This window comes from Hipposideros armiger, unplaced genomic scaffold (assembly GCF_001890085.2).
Source record: "Hipposideros armiger isolate ML-2016 unplaced genomic scaffold, ASM189008v1 scaffold_508, whole genome shotgun sequence".
In the NCBI taxonomy this organism is placed as follows: domain Eukaryota; kingdom Metazoa; phylum Chordata; class Mammalia; order Chiroptera; family Hipposideridae; genus Hipposideros; species Hipposideros armiger.
Window position 1 is genome coordinate 1,136,223 of NW_017731858.1, and position 22,017 is coordinate 1,158,239.

A 22,017-nucleotide genomic window follows, 5' to 3' on the forward strand; every position below is an offset into this window, starting at 1 on the left:
GGGGGTCTTGGAACGTATTACCCATGGATAAAGGGGCGGGGACTACTGTAGTTAAACCTCTCGCATGAGATTATTGTAATGTGTAGATTAAGGTAATACCTAGAAAGTGCTTTCCATGGCACCAGACACATAGTGAGTACTCAATAAAAAGTAGCTACTTTTTTATCATTATTACTACTATTTTTTATTATTACTACTAATAAAATAATCACCCTTCAAACCTAAAAGCAAAACAAAACAGGTTTAATGGAAGTGAGAATATGAGAGTATCAATGATAGAAGGTTGTGAGCAGAGAATAGAACACTGGATTTCAGATGGGGTGTAGGTGACATCCAGGCTGTGGTCATGACAGCTTGTGGCTAAAGTGGTGTGAAGGTAAAGATCATCGTTTGGAGTTGAGGTCAAGGAATTGTGTAGAGGTTATGGCTGGTTATCTACATGATACCTATAGGAAATGAGGTGAAGAGGAACACTCAGTTGCAAAGACCTCAATGGATGTAGGCGAATAACTGGGAAGATAGATGGTACCACCCTGGGCTTTCCCAGGACCTCCACCCCTCTTTCTCCCAGTTCTTGCTAGCTCATGTCTACCCCAACTCCAACCCACCTTTCCTTCCAAATAAAATAAAAATCAGAAAAAAGCAAAGAAAAATGCCCTAGTATTTTCCAACAGCATCTCACAGACACATGTTGGGCACTTAATAAGCACAACATGATATAGATACTATAAGGAGGTTAAAATATTCTTCCTGCCCCAATATCGTGTAATACAGGTGAACAGATTAAACATGGATACAAACACTACATATCGATATCACAGGTACTTTATAAATCCCAGCATCATTTCTTACTCTATATCTCCCTCACATGTACTCACACATGGAAGCAGTGCTATTAGCTGCTCAACAGGATAGTAGCTCCCTTGTGTTGCTTATTGAGACTCCGTTTTCATTCAGCTCTCTCAGCTATCTTACCCTCTCGCTCCAATCTGGCTTTTGTTCTTTAAGTTCGAAGTCTGATAAGGGATGGCTCACCTATGGCTTTCATATTTGAAGTAAAGAGAGCTTTATGCAGATTCTGCCTTTTTATGGATTTTCTCTGATAGTAGAGAGATTCGAACCATAGCCGATACCTGCCAGTCTAAGAAGAGAGACAGAGTCACTTAAAAGCATCTAACATGCTGTGATTTTAAATATAATTCATACCACTTTTTTCTATGATATATCATAATATTTTTTCAAAAATCATTATGCATTATATTAACTCTGAAGAAGGAATAAGAATAGCTACTTTAAAAACTACAGACACTCAAGCACTGATTGATCTATTCAAAGAGTTTCTGCACAGCTGAAGAAGTTTACGTCAAAGGGACAAAAATAGTATAGAAGACCTATGAACAGAATGATCCGTCTCTAGAAAGCAGGTCAGATGGACTAAAAGGCCTCACTGAATGTAGGAAGCAACATACAGCCCTCTTCTGAGGAATAAAGGTAGAAACCAGTCCATGCAGTCAAGAAAAAGTTCTTTGGCCTCCTGGTCTAAATGCTTGCCTCCAGTGTGGGTTCAGAGAAAGGTCCTGATCATTTGAACTGGTTGTCAATCAAGGTCCCCTTCATTTTCGCTTTCTTTGCTTCCAGTTCAGCCTGTGGAGGAAGAACAGTATATGTTCTGATACATGCTATGAAATTCTTATATTACTTCTTCATATTAACTGCCCAAGCACAATCTCTCCATGCTCAATTAGTATACAAACTGGTTCTAAAATCATATGAATCTTTAGCAACTGCTTTCCAAACTTTCGGATGTTATCACACACATAGAAAATGATAACGTCTGTATGGTAAAATGGCATAAATACACAAGGCGATCAAGTGTAGGGATCCTGCAACACCAGAGCCCCTAAAGGGCTGAGGGAATCAATATCATGGCATATCTTGGCACAACAGGATAAAAAATACTGCTCTTGAACAGTGCTACTTAATGTTGTAATGTTGTGTGGTCCATGAAACTGTTTGTTATGGGTCCATGCAAGATACATACAAAACTTGAGAGTAAGCATTTAGAATCTCTTATAGTCATGTGACAGGTTAATAATAAAATAATTTAACTTGAAGAATTGAGGAAAATTCATTTCTTTGCATTTTATGTTATAAATCTGTTCCTGACAAATTGAAAATTTAGAAAAAAAGAAAGCACTGGTTCTTCACCTCAGAAATTTGATAAACACTGCTCTAAACCACTATGGCAAGGTAAAGCAGCTTCTAAAACCCACCATCTCTGTCACCAAAAAAATCCTCTAGTCATTGGGTTAGACTGGTGTACCATCTGATGAGGCACCAATGTAGTGATACCTCATTTTAAAGAAATATCATAAGTAAATTATTGTCAAGAAAACAAAAATGTAGACATCATCATATATAGGCGTCCATGCTCTATGATGAACCCGTGAATAATGCAGAAACTGGTGGTGGTACTAGTGCTTTCAGAAGCAATAACCAGCCCTAAACGTGGTCCCACCAATGTAACACTATCATATGCCATCACATACTTGGAGAGCTTTCATGAACCCTGATCTTTAACTCCTGACCTTGGACCACAAGTACCAGATTAAAATATCATTCTAGTTGGGGCTACGTAACAAGTATTATCATTTAGGGCCTGGATTCTGTGATCACTACTCCAGAACAGGGTGTATTGACAGTCACAGCCCAGGGTTAGATGCCTGACAGCCGACTATACTACTAACTCCCGACAGACTTCCTAAGGGATTTCCCTGACTGCTGGAGCGTGTTTCAGACCAAGAGATTCAAATAGTCAAGCCCAGCACCTTGCCATCCCATGCCACTTACCAACTCTTGTAGCCGCCTTTTGCTCATGCCTTTCCGCTCCAGCTGTTTTTCAATCACTTTGGCATTCTGTGCATACGAGTCAGCCACTTCTCTCTGAGGGAAAAAAATAAGCATCTTTAAACCAGCAGTCCTACCAATGAGTAACAAAAGAGACCTTAAGTTGCCATTTATACCACTCAAATTATGAAATTATTACTGAAATGGCAGGAGTCTGTTCCCTTTCAATTCTTCAGCTTTTCAGTAATCTGGGAGAGTTCAGGTTTCAACTGAAACCATTTTGAAAATAAAAGGTAACATCTTTCTCTGTAAACATCATTATACTGAAGTACTTACTATAAAGGTAATTGCTGCTACTGCTAAGGGCAGACTCATAATCCGTCAGAGCTGGACTGAAAGGGACCTGAAATCATTGAGCCCAACAGTATTTAAACTGAAGAGGGATGAGGGATTTGCCCCCTAAGGCATCTCAAAATGAACAAACAAACAAACAAAAAAACAGTATGAAAAAAAAACACTGATCTAACCTAACTCCCTGGTTCTCATTTTCCAGATGGCCCTGGGATCCAGGGACACAAGAACTAATCAGTATCATAGTTTTTTACTAGCAGAGCAATGTCTACAAGTAGTCTCTAATTATTCTGCTACTGGATGCTCTAGTTCTAAAGCCCCTTTCCTTTCACCACCCCCAGTCCAATTTCCTTAAGAACAGAAGCACTTACAGCCTCAATCTCCTCTTCCTCTTCATCAATAGTAGACACAGTGACAGAGCTGAACTTGCCCATGTCTTTAGTCCGTTTGGTCATCATCACCTGGAGTCACAGAAGAAGAATCAGTCTAGATCACTGTAAGAGGCTCTGTGAGTCATGAATGTGATTGTGTGTGTGTCCATGAGAGAGAGAGAGAGAAAGAGAGAGACAGAGAGAGAGAGAGACAGAGAGACAGAGACAGAGAGACAGAGAGACAGAGAGAGAGAGAATGCATGCGCACGTGCGTGGGTGCTGGGGAGGTAGGTGGCGGGGGGGATGGGGATACCCATCTCTCTGGGACAGGCTGGCCTATCTAAAAGTGCCAATGCTTTTATTTGCATTATATTTTTCTAATTTTTGCCATCAAAGATTTTTAAAGTATATTTAAAAATTAGCCTGATTCATTCCATTTTAAATTGTTCACACTGGAAAAAGAAGAAATTTGGAAGGAAATAAATGTAAATAAAAAACACACAATTTCTAACTTTACTCATAGGGCAGCTGTAGGAAAAGAAAAAAAGAACACATAATAGACGTTACATCTATAAAACATGTTACATCTATATAATTGACCTTTATAAAGGGCAGTTTCTCATGTACTATAATATTGTTTTAAAATTTAGCTAAACCCGTAGCTATGTTAACCAGTCTGTCTCCTTCAATGATAATTACCTTTTTAGGAGGCTCTTGCTTCTGAGTATATATATTCGTTTTCCCAAAGCCCTGGCCAAACTTGACTACTGCTCCATCCACTATGAAGGTCACTGGAGCATTCTTCGGCTGGGACTGGTAGAAGAGTGGCAGTCCACACCTGCAAACACCAGAGTGATTCTCTGGGAGGCCTCAGAATCCAGATCTCCAAAACGCTGATTCACAAAGTATGCTCAGACTCCAGGAATTGTGCTTGTGTGTGTGTGTGTGTGTGTGTGTGTGTGTGTGTGTGTGTGTGCGCGCGTGCGCGCGCGTGCGTGCATGCATGTGTGTGTGATAAACTAATGATGAGCTCTTCCCAGTGTTTCCCAAAACTACTCGATAAGAATCACTGAGGGTGCTTGTTAAAATTGCTGATCAGATGCCTAGGCTCCTCCCTTAGGAGATCCTGATTCAGCAAATCTGGGGAGGGGAGGGCCTGAGAATCTGTCATTTTCTTCAGCATCCAAGTGATTCTTATCATCAGACAAATTTGGCAAACAACTGCTTTCCAATCAAAACTGCTGCCATTCTTTCCAAGTGTCTGGATAACTATTTGGGGGGTTTTGTCTAGTTTTGCTTTCTTTTTTCAGTGTCATGAGGGAGTGTAAATGCTCCACCGCAGTGGTCGGCACATGAATTCCTGTAGTAATGGCTCACTTTGGCTGGTCATTTTTATTATACTTTTTCAGCTAAATGAAGGAGTCCCATAAGATCTGATAAAATTAATCTAATGAATCCAATGTAGCTGTGAACTAAAAATGCCTTCTTAGCCATTTCCCTGATTTAATTCTCCTAGTCGGAGTATTCTGAGAGCAAAGATGTAACTGTAGTTAACTTCAACAAGATTAAACTTACTACAATTTACTATTCTATTAACCTAAAGCTGGAAAAAAAAAAAAATATATATATATATATATATATATATATATATTGGGTTGTTGGGAAAGTCATGATGCATTTTTACATGGAAAAACAGAAAAATATGTCATGACTTTCCCAACGACTCAACATAAATATATTAAATAAAGTTCTGGGGTCTGTGGTCCTATAATAGGCTTTCTAAATAGGCCTGGATTAAATTACACTGTGTTATATTTACCATATGACCCAGCAACCCCATCCCAAGAGAAAACACATGCTCCCACCAAGATGTATACTAGAATGTTCACAGCAGCTTTATTTGCAATAGCCAACACCATTAACAACTCAAATGCCCTTCAACAAGTGAACTGTGAAACAAACTGTGGTGCAATGAAATACCACTCAACAATAAAGAGGAACAAATTACTGACATACATAACAACTTGGATGAATCCCAAAAGCATTATGCTAAGTGAAAGAAACCAGTAATAGATACATATTGTATGTAGTAGAGTACATATTGTAGAATTTACAGAAAATCTTAGAAAAGGCAAAACCACTGTAACAGAAGGCAGATCCATTATTGCCAGGGGAGAGAGGTGAGGAAGGCGACTGACTGCGAAGGGCACATGGGGTACTGGGAAAGTTCTGTATCATGGTTGTGGCGGTGTTACATGACTGTGTGCTTTTGTCAAAACTCATCAAATTGTACACTTAAGAAGGGGAAATTTTATCATGTACAAATTACATTTCAATTTTTAAATTTATACTATGCTGAAAAAAAACACATTTTTGTGGCCATCTGGTCAGAGATGTAACTTTGACTAGTCTTTTCAAGAAGCATATTGATATTTGTGTAGTTGAAGTCTTAAGGATACAACAGAGAATTATTATCCAAATAATTATGTTCCTAACACATTATTGCCTCTATTTGCTTATGCTCAAAGAAACCTACACTGTTAATACCTACTTTGCACATTTCTTCCTGTACTGCCGTTCAATGCCTTCAGACCTGCACAGAAAAAGGAAGTTAAAGAAGATATGAACAAAATCTCTTCACATACAAACCTCACTATCTCATTTCTTCAAATGTTAAAAGGGCCTTTCAAAAGTTTTCATTTCATATATCAACTGGTTATTAAATATGTATTAATTTTATTTTATTTTATTTTTTTATTTTTAAAGATTTTATTGGGGAACTGGGGGAGGGGAACAGTGTTGGGGAATTGGGGAACGGGGACAGACAAGTTGTTGTTCTTCATCCTTTGTTGTGGAGGGCGCCAGTCGCCATCTGGCTTCCCCTCGGCAGCTCGTGGCCTCTAAGCTCAATGTGCTGTGTTCAATCTTAGTTGCGGATAGGTGTAGCCACCATCCCATGCGGGAGTTGAACCAGCAGCCTTGTTGTTAAGAGCACATACTCTATCCACTGAGCCACCCGGGCAGCAGCTCAGCTCAAGGTGCCAAGTTAGGTCTTTAGTTGTGGGCGGGCATAGCCCACCTTCTTGAACAGGCAACCTTGTTGTTAGGAGCACATGTTCTCACCAGCTGAGCCATCCTGCCACCTGTTGGCAGCTCAGCGACAGCTCAGCTCTGGCGCAGCGTCACTGGCCCATGTGGGAATCGAACCAGCGGCCCATGTGGGAATCGAACCAGCGGCCCTGTTGGTCAGAGTTTGCATTCTTAAGCCAACTCTTAGCCAACTGAGCCACTCGGCTGGCCCCAAATATGTATTAATTTTAAAGCATTTCTTCTTTCCACAAATATGTACTGAGCCCCTCATGTGATTCCCTGACAGAGGAGGAGGAGCAGTAGTCAAAGCAGCAGTCATGGTCTCAGTGATAACAATAACAATAGTGGCAACCATTTGTATACCTTTTACCATGTGACCCATTTAATCCTTACAGCAACTTTGTGAGGTAGGTCCTATTATCATTCTCATTTTATAGATGAGAGCTCCTAGGCATAAAGCAATTACATCATTTGCCCAAGGTCATAGAGTTAGGAAGTAGAATAGGTTGAATTCAAGCCCAGACTGTCAGGCTCAAGAGCCCACGTGACACTGCCTTAGATAACCAACTCTTTCACCCATCCAGTTGCTTAACAAAAACCTGAGACTCATCCTTGATTCTTTGCTTTTCCTCATCTCTCACACCTACTTCATTTAGGAAATCCTGTGGCTTGTATCTCCAAAAAAGATCTTGAACTTGTCTAATTTTCGCCACCTTCCTGCCTTCCTGCCACCATCTTAGTTCAGGCAACCAGTATCTCTTCCCTGAACTATTATCACAGTTTCCTAACTGGTCTCCTCACTTCCCCTCCCTTTGTTTGTTTCAATTTTTTAATAGGCAGTATGTGCACATGATATACATAGAGTATGAAATGAGAAGTAAATATGCTCCCCACTCATCCTCCACCCACCCAGTTCTCTTCCCCAGAGGCAAATACTGTTTCTTCTGTTCCTCCCAGAGATGGTCGATGATACAAGAAAATAATCCTTATTGGTATATATAGAAAAAAAATATTTTTTTATTTTCCTTTTTAGACAAGTGTAGCATACCTTATACTGTTCTCTACCTCTTTGTTCACTTAAAAATATATATTGGTTAAAAAATATATATGTGATCCTTCCCCATCATTGATAAAGAGCTGCCTCATTACAAGGTCTGTATTGTATTCCTTTGTATGGATGAACCAAAATGTCTTTTACCTGTTGGATAAATGCCTAGAAATGTGTCCACTTTAACTTATGATAGACACTGCCAAATTACTCTCTAGAGAAATTGAACCAATTTATACTCCCACCACCAATGTGAGAGTTCCTGTTACCCTACAGTCTCAACAACCTAATATATTATTAAAATGCACTATTGCCAATCTAGCACATGAAAACAGTGATCTTGTAATTTGTATTTCTTTTTTTAAAGAGTGAAGTTAGGCATCTTTTCATATATTTAATAGGCATTTGTATTTTCTTTTGTGTGTGTGTGTGAACTTTCAGTTCCTACCCTTTGTCTTTTTATTGTATATTAAGGAGACTTGCAAATATTAAAGGGCCTTGCAAATATTTCGCCCCAGTTTGATATTTGTTGTCTTTGACTTTTCCCCCACATGGAAATTTTAGATTTTTGCGTCATTAAATCAGTAGTGTGTGTGTGTGTGAGAGAGAGAGAGAGAGAGAGAGAGAGACTTAGGCCTTCCCCACTCTAAATTTATATCTATAATAAAAATCCAACTGCTTATTGGAATCTGCTTCCACTACAGTCTCACTCCAAATCATTCTCTAGAGTCAAGAGTGGCTTCTGAAGACCCCCAGAATAAAATCCAAACTCCTTATCATGGTCTATCAGGCAGCAACTGAGCCCATAATTGGGCCCCCACCTCACTTGATACATTCCCTCCCTCTCTCACTATGCATCATCCACATCAGTCTTTCTTCTGTTCTTTGAACCAAGAAGTGCTTCCCCACCTATGACCTTTCAGACACACTCTTCTTTCTGCCTGGAATGCTCTTCTTACCACTTTGCCAAAGCTGTACAGTTCTCATCTTTTTTGGTCTCAGTTCAAATATCACCTAGTCATAGAGGCCTTCCCTGACTACCTTTTCTAAGAGGTTCTCATGTGATTCTCTGTATGAGCCCTTTGTTTCAGTCATATGACCTTCCATAATCATAATTACTTGATTTTTCTGTCATCCCACTAGATTGTGAGGTCCATGAGATCAAAAAACAGTGGAGATCATGCCTGTCTGTCTTAACACTCTACTCCCAGAGCTGAACAAACTACTGGAAACAAAACAGACAAGCAGTAAAGGTTGGTTGAATGAATTATTTTAAGAATGCAGTTTTGGGCCGGCTGAGTGGCTCAGTTGGTTAGGAGCACGAGCTCTGAGCAACAGGGTCGCCGGTTTGATTCCTACATGGGCCAGTGAGCTGCGCCCAAGCTGAGCTGCCACTGAGCTGCCAACAGGTGGCAGGATGGCTCTGCTGGTGAGAGCACGTGCTCCTAACAAGGCTGCCGGTTCGACTCCCCCATGGGATGGTGGGCTATGCCCACCCGCAACTAAGATTGAACACCGCACCTTGAGCTAAGTGACTGCTAGCTGCCAACGGACGGCCAGATGGCGACTGGACTTGGATCTGAGCTAGCTGTGCATCTCCACAACTAAGACTGAAGGACAACAACATGGCTGTTCCCCTTCCCCAATTTCCCAATAAAATCTTTAAAAAAAAAGGAACTCAGTTTAGTGAGGAAAATTATAATCATGGAGGTAAGTTCTATAATGGAGGAATATATGCAGTGTAATGGGAACACAGAGGTCAGAGCCATCAGTCTGTCCTAAGGCTTCATGAAGCAGTAATGTTCAAGCTGACAGTCCTGATAGAAAATGGTATTTCAGGCAGAGGGAACACTATGTGCAAAGGTAAAACAGAAAAATATATTCAGAAAATTACAAATAGTCTGTTACTAGGACTTAAAAAAATCAAAGGAGTACTACAGATCTTACAGACATTAAAAATATTTTAAGATTACATTATGAATAACTATACACCAACAAATTAGATAACCTAGATCAGGGGTCGGCAAACTTTTGAGACTGAAGAGCCACCAGGGGTCAGCAAACTGATGCTCGTGAGTTGTAGGCGCTGAAGTAAAATTGAAAATGAAAATAAAACTATCATAGTTTCATTGATAAAATTTGTAAAGGATATCATTCAGATAATGATGATTATGTAAAAATATATTTATGGCTCTCAAATAATTTTTAAATTGTTGTGAGGGACAGGATTGGCTCTTCCAGGGGTCGGCAAACTTTTGAAATGGAACGCACGCAAAGAGCCGCATGTGGCTCGCGAGCCGCAGTTTGCCAACCCCTGACCTAGATGAAAGGGACAAATTCCTAGAACGACAGAATGACAAAAACTACCAAAACTCACTGAAAAAGAAATAGAAAATCTGAATAAAGTACAAGCAATCAAAGAAAAAAATACATAAATGGAACTTGATTAAAATTAAAAACGTTTGTGCTTCCAAAAATACCACCAAGAAAGTGAAGTCAACACACAGAATGAGAGGAACTACAGTGGTGCTGCTTGGGGTGTAACTCCAAAGTTTGTGCTCTCCACCATCTTTAACACTCTGCCTCTCTGCTTATAAGTGTTATGTATGTCAAATGTGTTCCCATTTGCTAACTTTACTGGACTAGGGCATTCGCAATATTTTCAGTCATGTGTACCCCATCTGGCTCCTGCTGGGATTCTAAATTCAGCCTCAGCTTGAAGGGAAAGGTTATTCATGCAACTGATTTCTGGAATCCTGAAGTCAGCCAATCTCATAAGCCGGGGCTTTCAAAGCACAGGAATGTCAAATAAAGGGGGTTGTATATTTCCCCATGAGTTAATTTTCAAATACCTAAGACAAATGGGATTTTTCAAGTTTATAAAAATTGATCTATTCCTAGCTATGTGCCAAGAATCAGGCAAGATGTCCTAAGGGTTTCAGAAATAGAAGGCAGGGTTCTTGCTCTCAAAAAGTTCATCTTTTTGAGACATTGAGCCTCTAACATAAATGAGACAAGGCTTTTAAGTGGTATGATTATAAAAAAGTGATTAATATGAGCTAGACATTTAGACTAATTGACCTCGGTTGTCTTTCCTACCCTTAACCCTTAGGAATATATGCAATAGGGAAGGCAGAAAACAAAACATTCTCGCTGGTTGTGGTAGACAGCCTCTAAGATGGCCCCCAGTGATCCTTTCTCCCTGCTATTGATACCCTTGTACAGTCCTCTCCCACAATGAACAGGGCTGACCTGTGACGCCAATAGGGCACTGCAGAAATGATAGTGTGTGGCTTTTGAGTTTTGGACATAAAAGACATCGTGGCTTCCACCTCATTCTCTCTTGGATTACTCATGCTATGGGAAGCCAGCTGCCATGTCACGAGGACACTCTAGCAACCCTGTAGAAGATCCCGATGGTAAGGAACTGAGGCTTCACCCCAGCAGCTGGCGCTCAGCTGCCAACCATGCAAGTGAGCCACCTTGGAAGTGGAACTTCCAACCCAATCAAAACTTTAGATGACTGCATCCATAGTCAATCTCTTAACCACAGCTTCATGAGAGACCAGAACCATCCATCTCAGCTGCTCTTGAATTCCTTACCCACAGAAACTATGAGATGATAAATGTTTGTTTGTTGTTTAAAAAACTAAATCAAGGGCGTCCCAGGAGATGAGGATGAACAGGTATGCCAACGTCAGATCATAGAGAGTCTTCAAGCTTAGATTTTATCCTGCTAACCAAGATTTTTAAAATTGTGCTCCACGATGGCCCCTAAATGAAATTGGATAGGGGAAGGAAAGGAATCCTTTAATGGGCTGGGCTCAACTCTTCCCCAATCAGAGCATCTTCCTGCTTATTTATATTTCTGGGAAGAATTTCATTTGAAGAAAGGATTCACTGTCTAAAAATGTTTGAAAGGCACTGCTGTAGGTCATGAAAAGTCACTGAAAGATCTGAAACAGGGGATTGACAAATTGTGCATTTGAGATAATTCAGACAGTAGACAACAGACTGGAGGAAAGGAAAACCAGAGGCAAAAAGACCAGGTAAGAGGCCACTTCAACAGCCCAAGCAAGTGATTTTGGGTACTGGCAATGATGGCAGTGTAGCAGGGTGAACGTGAGGAGGCAGCCATAAGACAGATTAGAAGGTAGAATTGACAGTACATGGTGAGTGACTGGATTGTGCAGGGGATGGTGGGAGCGGGGGTGGAAGAGACAAAGAGAGGACTGGCTCCCAGATTTCTACCTTGGGCCACTGTATGAATGGTGATGTCATCATAGGAGGAGGAAAAAGAAGGAATTGTGTTTGGCTGATAGTTACAGGAACCTGACTACAGTGGCTTCAACAGAAGACTTTGTTTTCATATAAAAGAAGTCTAGAGGAAGGTGGCTCCTGGCAATGGTAGAGACCCAAGGAAAGTATAGCAAAAGCTCTGCAATTCTTGTGGCCTTTCCTTTCCAGTTCCAGGATGGCTGCTGGTGCTCCAACTATCAAATCTGTTTTCCAAAAAGCAGGAAGAAATAAGTAAAATGGGCTTTCCTTGGAAGCCCCACCTAATGACTTCTACTTCCATCCTTTTACTTGGGAAAAGCTAAGTCATATTCAGAACCTTAGGGTTTTTTTGGGGGGGGGAGGGGGGCTGGAATATGTGCCCTAACTTTATAGACATAGTATAAAGGCAGGTATAAGAAAAAAGTGTTGGAGTGGTGCTGAGTGAACCAATCTGTGGCGTTTCCTACATTAGAGAAATGATGAGTTTGGACTTAGTCATGTTGAGTTTGGACTTAGTCATAAAATCAAGGTCAGAGACCTGGGGAACACCAACATTTAAGGGCAGGCAGAAGAATCCAGAGGACTGAGAAAGCCAAAGAAGTAGAAGGAGAATCACAAGAGCAGTTTCACAGAAATCAAGGAAGGAGACAGCATCAAAGGAGGCATGGTCAACAAAGATATGGACAGAAAAGCACCTATTAGATTTGCAACTGGGGGAGTGGAGGATAAGGGAAAGATGGGAATAGGGAACTACAGTGTCAAAAGAGAGGTACTTTATTTTTTATTTTTTATTTTTTTATTTTAAACAAGATAATTTATTGGTGTGTGAATGGAACATATATGGAATGTTTTTGTTGGAGAGTATCATATATTTTTTTCAATGATGTCATCTCTAAAAATATTTTTAGAACATTCATGTAGAAATGACTTTAAGAACCATTTATAAGTCACATAAGACATCCAGTCATATTTTTTTATATTTCTGTATAATTAATCCTTTAATTTTTGCATACAGAGCCCTGTCAATATTTTTTTAATTTTTTTTGTTAGTTTCAGGTGTACAGAACAATGCAATAGTTATCCTTTTCACCCTCACAAAGTAACAACCCCCCCTCCCCCCATGTATTGCCCTCCCGCCCCCAATACCATACTTATCTATTACAATTCCATTGATTCCATTCCCCCAAGAGAGGTACTTTAGAATAGAGAGACTTGGAGGTAGAAAGTGATAGGCTCCAGGGCCTGTGTTGGGCAGATTGATGCATTTTTATTTTATTTATTTTTTTAGCTGAGCCATCCTGCCACCTGTTGGCAGCTCAGTGGCAGATCAGCTCAGGCCGGGAATCGAACCAGCAGCCCTGTTTCTCAGAGCTCACACTCTTGAGCGAGCTCTTAACCAACTGAGCCACTCAGCTGGCCCCCAGCTGATGCATTTTTAGTAACTGGTGTTCCCACACTCAGCTGGCTACAGAAGAGGAAGAGGAAGAGTAGACCGAAATTCCATACTGGCCAGCAGGGGAGTACAGTACAGTGGGCCCTTGGGAAGACTGTTCATGATTAGAGCAGGAACTATGTCAACCAAGGGGGAAGTTTACCATGCCTTGTTGGTAAACTCTAAGAACTCTGTGGCCCAACAGAGTCACTTGGCCAGAGACCACTGGTCTGGGCAGTACCTGGCAGTAAGGCTGGGCCTGAAGCTTGCTCACTTCTAGGATCAGGCTGACTGGATTCCAGGGCTTCTACTTCAGCCTAGGGCCACCCAGTTTTCTGGCCTAGAGTTGAGGGCATCTGCTTTATAGTGCCATAAGAGTCTGTGGCCTAGTTGTGTTGTTATACTACTTTCTGTATTAACTGAATAATATATATTCATTTAATATATATAATGTATAATTTTAATATGTAATAAATATTTTACCAATTCTAAAGACAGTCACTTAATAATCTTCGAAATCACAAATCTAAATAAATATTAATGGAGGGAGAAAGAGCACAAAGGATGGACTAGCTTTAGATAGGGCATGTTATTTATAAACCTTTCTATATACCATAGAAATGAATGTTTCCCCAATGTTTCCTGGAGGGCCTTCCTTTGTGAATTCCATAAGTTTTATTATAATGGGCACCCTTGGTTGTATCTTGTACATAACCAATTTTCTCTTCAACTGCATAATTCTAGAAACCCAGTTGTCACAATGGGGCTTGATGCCTGATTTGTTATTGAATGTAGCCTAGCAGTGGTTTCTAACTCTTTTCATTAGTGTGGGCTGATAACAGTTTGATTTCTTTCTTTTTTTTTTTAGCTGAGCCATCCTGCTACCTGTTGGCAGCTCAGCGGCTGCTCAGCTCGGGCCGGGCATCAAACCGCTGTTGCTCAGAGCTCAAACTCTTGAGCGAGCTCTTAACCAACTGAGCCACTGGGCTGGCCCGCAGTTTGATTTCTTAAATAAAGATAGCTAGATGTCAGCTGGTAACTTTTTCCGGTTCAACACTAGAATATAAGTTCTACCAGGGGAGGATTCTTTGCTTGTTTACTAGTTGTACTGGGTTGGAGTGCCCCTTAAAAAGTCAAGTCCTTCTAGGAACCTCAGAATGTGACCTTATTTGAAAAGAGGGTCATTGCAGATATAATTATTTAAGATCAGGTCATGCCCTTAATCCAATGTGACTGGTGTCCTTATAAGAAGAAGAAAAGAAACACAGGGACAGAGACACAGGGAGAAGGCCATAAGACAATCCAAACAGGGATGAGCATGGTACATCTACAAGCCAAGAAATGCCAAGGATCACCAGCAAACACCAGAAGGTAGGAAGAGTCAAGGAAGGATCCTCCCCTAGAACTTTCAGAGAGAGGATGGCCCTGCTGACACCTTAATTTCAGACTTCTAGCCTCCAGAACTGTGAGACAATTAAGTTTTGTTGTTTTAAGGCACCCAGTTTAGCAAACTAATATACTAGGATATCCCAGGTTTCTAAAACAGTACCTGGCAAGTGGTAGGAGACCAATAAATGAAATATTTGCTGAATGAATGGATGGACTTTTTAATTCCCCAGAATTGACCTCTCTGTGGCATTTGGTACCTGTTGATGACCACCCTACTCACACACACACTTCTTGAAACTCTGTCCTCTCCCATTTTCCACATCACCAGGTTCTCCTTGTTCTGTTCCAATTATTTTGTCTGCATTTTAAATGTCAATGTTTCCCAGTATTGTATCTTTAGTCCTCTCTTCTTCTTGCTCCATATTCTTTCTATGTAATTGTATCACTTCCCAGGTTTCAATTCCCCTAATATACCAACAACTCCCAAATCTAAGAGAGATCTAACCGTGTCACTCCTCTGCTTAAAAAAAAGGTTGGACCTTAACTGTGTACTTCAGCATTTTACTCTGTCCTCACCCCAGGAGGTATGAACTCCTCTGGTAGAGAGACCTGGGCTCTAGCCACAAAGGACTATTCAATTTTCCCAAGCATACAATAGTTGATGCTTTTAATGCTTCCATATTCCCTTCATCTGGAATGTCCCTCCTTCCTCTCATCTACTTTGTGAAATCCTAGTTCAAGGCCAATCACAAATGCCACCATCTATTTCTACCTCTCCTGACCACCTTTCAGGCAGGATGAGCCACTCCTATCTGTTTTCCCATAGCCTTTTGTTCACAACACCAGTATTTTATCATATCACAATAGGTAGCCTGTTCCCTCACTCTGAGCCATGAGCTCTTTGATGGTAAGGATGTTACTTTATTCATCCTCACAGATCCAGTCCCTAGCTCAGTGCCTGCACATAGTAATCTCTAAGAGATTACAAATTGAATGAACTCATTCTACTTGCAAAAAAACAAAATTACAACTCTCAAATGGCAACAGAATTACATCTCAATCCATTTCAACAAAACACAATAAAGATACTGGCTGCATTAACAGAAGTTAGAGATCTACCACAAACGTCAAAGCATTAGGCCCAAATGGATGACCTGTTCAACACTAGATGGGGCATTTATAGTCCTAGAAGTAGACCCCAACATAATAAGGAAAGCCTAGACAGAGAACATCGACATATTACCTGCGAAGATACATAGTTTCCTCATCTTCTGTGTTACAAAACTTGTGGGCGTGTTTGGCAGCATCAATCACCCGGGACCGATCCCGGGGCCTCATGGGTAATTTCTCCAACTGACAGTCTGAAGGAATGGAGAAAGATTTGGTTACTATAGTCACCGAAAAATATCCTGAGGCAATCAGAAGTTTTCAGTGGGGCCCCCAGCACTGTAACTTTTACTATAATTACTATGCCTATTGAAGCCTATTATTGAATTTTCCAACTAAAAATGGCTTGGCATCAGGAGATCTGAGTTTTAGTTTCAGCTCTGTTACTACCCTGATGATCTTTGGCAAATCACTTCCTCATTCTGGAGTCTTTTCCTTTATTTGAAGGATGAATAGATTATATTAACTCAGAAGTCCTTCCCACCACTGCAATTCAAGTTTTCTGTATTTCTGTGATTCAAATGTCATGGTACACTTGGTTTGTGTTACAGTGCATTAGAAGCAGAAGAGATAATCAAGCATCCTCCAGTGACTATGAGGAAGGCACTGGGAAAAGTGGATAAGTGCTTAGAAAAAAAGAGAGGTAGGTGGTATGCTATATATAGTATGCAAATGACCCATCCCAGTTAGAGGAGTTTTAATCCAAAAACAATGAAAACACACAGGAAATAAATTAGGTACAGTTATAAACCAGATGGAAAATTGATATAATGCAAATTAAGTAACTAAAGGATCACAGAGAACTCAAGTGATCAGAGTGATTCAAGATTAATGAAGGAGGTGGAGACGGGAGTTAGAGAACACCAGGCAGTTTGCACTTTAGCTCATTACTCTTCACATCGACCTGTTGGAGCAGACATTTAGTATTCCTAGTTTAATGATGAGGGAATTGAGGCTTAGAATGGGTAAGAGATCTTGTATGCATTTAATGAGAAGCAGAACAAGAATTCAGACCCAACTCTAGGTGATCAAAAGAGAATTCATTTATCCAATAAATATGTGAGGGTCCTGTATGTACCAGGCACAGTTTGAACATTGTGCTGGGGATTCAGCAAGAATAAAGCAGTCAGGGGCGGCTGGTTAGCTCAGTTGGTTAGAACGCAGTGCTCACAACACCAAGGTTGTCGGTTCGATGCCCACATGGGCTGCTGAACTGCGCCCTCCACAACTAGATTGAAACAACTACTTTTCTTGCAGTTGATGGGTCCTGGAAAAACACATTGTTCCCCAATTTAAAAAAAAAAGAATAAAGCAGACAAAGTCCCTGACCTGATGAAGTTTACAGTCTGGCACAAGAGGCAGAAAACTTTAAAATAATAATTATATAATATGATCTTAGATAATGATAAGTACTAATAAAAAATAGGCAGGATAATAGGAGGAACAGTGATCTCAGATAGTGATAAGTGCTACAAAGAAAAATCAGGCAGGGTAGGAAGACAAAGAGTGACAAGCGTGCTATTTTACATAAGGAAGCAAGGGAAGAGTTGTCTAAGGAAGTGACATTTCAGCAGAGACCTGAATGAAGTAAGGAAGCATTGAGGGAAGAGGGGTCGAGGCAGAGGAAGTACCAATCCCAAAGGCCCTGGGAGCAGGAATATTTTGACATGATGGAGAAAAATCAAGAAGACCACTGTGGCTGGAGTGCAGTGAGAAAGGGAAAGGGTATTAGGAGACGAAGTCTGAGAGGTAGCTGTGTGTCTGATCACGCATGGTCTTGGTATGGACTTAGGTTTTATTTTCAGTGTTATAGGAAAACACCACTTTGAAACAGGACTCTGGCTGCTGTGTGGAAAATAGATCACTGGGGACAAAGAGTGGAGAGCAAGAGACACTGTGGCAATTCAGGTGAGGGATGATGGTGTCTTGAACTTGAGTGGTAGAAATGGAGGTGGTAAGAGGTAGTCAGATTCTGTACAGATTTTCAAGGAAGCACCTGCAGAATTTGTTGATGGACTAGATATATGTAAGGTATAAGAAAGAGAGAATTCAAGAATGATTCTGAGATACTGGTTGAATAATGGTACCACTGACTGCAATAAGGAAGACTGAGGGGAACAGTGAAGAGCAGGTAGTAGGGGATCATGAAGTCAATTTGAACATGATCTCTTAGAGAGGCCCATTAGACATCCAAGTAGAAACATAGAATAGGCAATTGGAGTTTACCAAGTGCAGATTAAAGATGGGGAGTCATCAGCATATAGATGGTATTTAAAGCTTGGAATGGTTGAAATCACTTAGGGAGTGAGTACAGATTGAGACTAGGTGAGAGGACTGAGCCCTAGGGACTTGTAATGCCTAAAAGTCTGAGACAGAAAAAGGAATCAGGGCCAGCCGAGTGGCGTATTGGTTAAGAGCTGACTGGAGACGCCAGCTCTGGGCAGCAGGGCCCCAGTTCAGATCCCACATAGAGGGCCAGTGAGGCTGCGCCCTGTACAGCTAAGATGGCGAACAACAGCTCGCCCTGGAGCTGGGCTGCCATGAGTCGCCAGCGACAACATAGGCTGCAGCCTTTGCTGCAGTGGGCTGCCGTGAGCTACCGTGAGTGGCTGGCAGCCAGCGTGCGCTGCCGTGAGAGGCTGTCCCAATGGCTGGTGACCAATCTGCCTCACCCGGGAAGAGTGCAATGGTCATAATACCAACATGGGCCAGTGAAGCGACGTCCTCCACAACTAGACTGAAGAACAAAAGGACAGCAACTTGTCTGTTCCCCTTCCCAGATTCCCCAATGCTGTTCCCCTCCCCCCAATTCCCAATAAAAATAATCTTAAAAAAAAAGGAATCAGACACTTTGAGAACGGGGAAAATTAAGGTAGAGGGAAGATCAGGAGACTGTGGAGTCTTAGAAGTAAATGGAAGTGTTTCAAGAAGGATGGAGTGCTCATCTCTGTCAAAGGCCACTGAGATGGGGACTAAAATGAGCATTGATTGACCACTGGAACTGGCAATATGTCCAGTTAATTAACCTTGACAAATGTGGTCTAGATGGTGAGGTGGGAAGGAAAGCCTGTATGAAGGAAGTCAAGAGAAATGGGAAGTGAGGATGCAGAAACAGCTAATACAGGCACCCTTTTTAGAAGCTTTGATATAGAAAAAAAACGGCAAAGAAATGGGGTTATAACTGGAGGAGAATGTAGGATCACGGAAAGGTTTTATTTCTGTTTAAGATAAAAGCTATTACTGCATCTTAGAGGCGGAGTGGGAGGAGGAGAAGATACAGTGTATCTTTTTCTGAAGGATGAATTTAGTTTGGAGGGAGGTGTGGATACAGTGTTACAAGGTTAAATAGAAAACAGAAAAACTGCCCTGGGTGGCTTCCAGATGACAGCCAGAGAAAATTCTCACTCGAGAACCCAGTTTCGCTGCTTGCAGACTCTCCCCAGTTCCCAACTACTCACCCAACACCAGGACCATCTGGCCGCACAAACAATAGTAGACGTGGAGGGGCTTCTCGCCATCGTCGTATTCCTCCCGATCTCGGGTGTCGGAGCAGACAACCGACCGGGAAACAACTTTAGGCATAGTTCACAGGAGTGGCCCACAAACTCAGCACCAAAAATAAGGGTCGAGCCTAAATGACGTCATAGACGCGCGTCGAGCCTTTTCCCGTAGGTGACTCTAGTCATGTGTCACTAATAGTCATGTAGATTTCCGGGCGGTCCCGTTTCTAGTCATGTGTCACTAATAGTCATGTGTCCTTCCGGGCGGTCCCGTTAGGCTTAGAAGTTCGGGGGCCGCACAGAGCCGCCCAGAAACTTTTTTGCTTTGGCCTAAGTTAGCTGGGACTGCTTTACTTGGGACAACCTTAATATTATTTATTCATTTATATTTCTATACGCATATGCGTGTGTGTGTGTGTGTGTGTGTGTGTGTATATATAACCGGATATAACAAAGACAATATCCACACATATATACATAATACAGATTTTAGGTGTGCCTCTATGATTTTAATGACTGTATTCAGGATGAGTATCAAATGAACTAGAAGCATGTTTTTAAAGCTGAGATATAAGTCTCATAACATAAAATTCACCCTTTTAAAGTGTATCATTCAGTGTTTTTTAGTATATTCACAAAGTTGTACAATCATCACCACTGTCTAATTTCAGAACATTTTCATCATCCACAAAGGAAATCCAATATTGTTAGCGGTCACTCCCCACCTTTTCCCCTAGCAATCCCTAATGTACTGCCTGTCTCTATGGATTTGCCTCTTCTGGACATTGCATATGAATGAATTCATACAATATGTGGCTGTTGTTGTCTGCTTTCTTTCACTTAACAGTGTTTTCATGGTCCATCCATGTTGTAGTGTGAATCAATAGAAAGTAATAATGAATCAGGAAAATGAACTTCATTCGTTTTTGTAGCTGAATAATATTTTGTTGAATGGATATACCACATTTTGTTTATTCATTCATCACTTGATGGACATTTGGATTGTTTCCATTTTTAGGATGTAATGACTAATGCTACTATGAACATTGGCATACAAGTTTTTGTGAGGATATGTCTTTTTAGTTCTCTTGGGTGTATACTTAGGAGTTGAATTGCTGGGTGATATGGTAACTTGATGTTTAACCTTTTAAGGAATTGCCAAGAGTATTTTCCAAAGTGGCTTTACCGTTTTACCTTCGCATTCTGATTTCTTCATGTCCTCACCAATAATTATTTTTGTCTTTTTGATCATGGCCATCCTGGTGGGTCTGAAGTGGTATCTCGTTGTGGTTTTAACTTGCCTTTCCCTGATGGCTAATGATGTTGAGCACCTTTTCACGTGTTATTAGTCATTTATATATCTTCTTTGGAGAAATGTCTATTCAAATCTTTTGCCCATTTTTAATTGGGTTATTTGTCATTTTATTGTTGAATTGTAAAAGTTGTTATACATTCTGGATACTAGACCTTAATCATGTAAATGATTTGCAAATAAAGGCATCATACTGATCCCGTTTGCCACAGGTATAAGGGAACATCTCCCATCCTTCCTTTCCCCAACTGAGAAACTCTTCCAGGATGCTCTTTGTGGAGGACAGCAGCCTGGAGCCATCCAGAATAAGGACATTGAGACAGTTTACATTGAATAACTTCAATAATCCAAGTGATGACACCAAAATAGTGGGGGTTTAACAGAGAGCTTACTGAAGATAGCAGGAGCATGATTAGAAAATTGACAAGCTGGCTGGAAGAAGTGTAGTGTTCAAGATACACAAGATGTAAACCAATGGGAATTTAAAGCAATCTGCTAGCCCTTGAATGAACATGGGTTAAATAAAGTATAAAATAAATATCAATGCAGGTCATAAAGAATCACAGTGTTGGCTCCTTAGGTCTTAGTCCAATGTCATCTCTATGATTCTATGTTATTCAGTATTCATGGATCTTCTACTGTTTGTCAGGCACTGTGCTATATACTGGTTGTATAGTGTATAAACAGTCTTGCTCCTTCATGTGGCTTAGTCTAGAACTTAGTCTAGTACTTTTTCTGTAAAGGAATAGAGAGTAAATATTTTATGCTTTGAGAGCCAAGAGGTAAAATCAAGAACATTATGTAGGTACTTGTATAATAAGAAAGAAAACAAATTTCCACAAATGTTTTGTTGGTGAAGTTCAAAATACAATAATAATTCAATATATTTTTTTGAAATACAGGTCTGCTAATGAGAAAAATGGCACTTTTTGATGGCAATGGATAACATTCACTTAATTAGGGTTCAAAGTGAGGTGTTCCCTATCATCAAAATTAGTTGCAATCTCAATACACATTTAAATTCTTTCATATCTGGTCAAGTTGAGATTTTTAAGAATGTCATTCTTAATTTGTAATAAAAGTTTACAACTTGATTTTTTCAAGAGTTAACAAGCTGCAAGCACCTGTTAATAAAGGTCTTAAATAATTTTTACAAATCAGTTGCAAATATTCATCTGTTAATGCTTATCTGTAATGAGATTTTATATATTTCATCTTTGAAAAAAATAACA

At 40.5% G+C, this 22,017-nt stretch overlaps 1 protein-coding gene across 1 annotated transcript; it reads right to left on the bottom strand.

Annotated features, from left to right (window-relative positions):
• Positions 1 to 222: 222 nt before the first annotated feature.
• On the bottom strand, positions 223 to 19,627 carry STEEP1 (STING1 ER exit protein 1). The gene is made up of 7 exons (XM_019667829.1): positions 19,432 to 19,627; positions 16,050 to 16,167; positions 6,121 to 6,162; positions 4,269 to 4,407; positions 3,570 to 3,659; positions 2,851 to 2,943; positions 223 to 1,644 (listed from the first exon to the last, which is right to left on the bottom strand). The coding sequence occupies exons 1-7, from the start codon at positions 19,553 to 19,555 to the stop codon at positions 1,582 to 1,584; spliced, it is 669 nt and encodes a 222-aa protein (XP_019523374.1). The 5' UTR covers positions 19,556 to 19,627; the 3' UTR covers positions 223 to 1,581.
• Between the last annotated feature and the right edge of the window lie 2,390 nt (positions 19,628 to 22,017).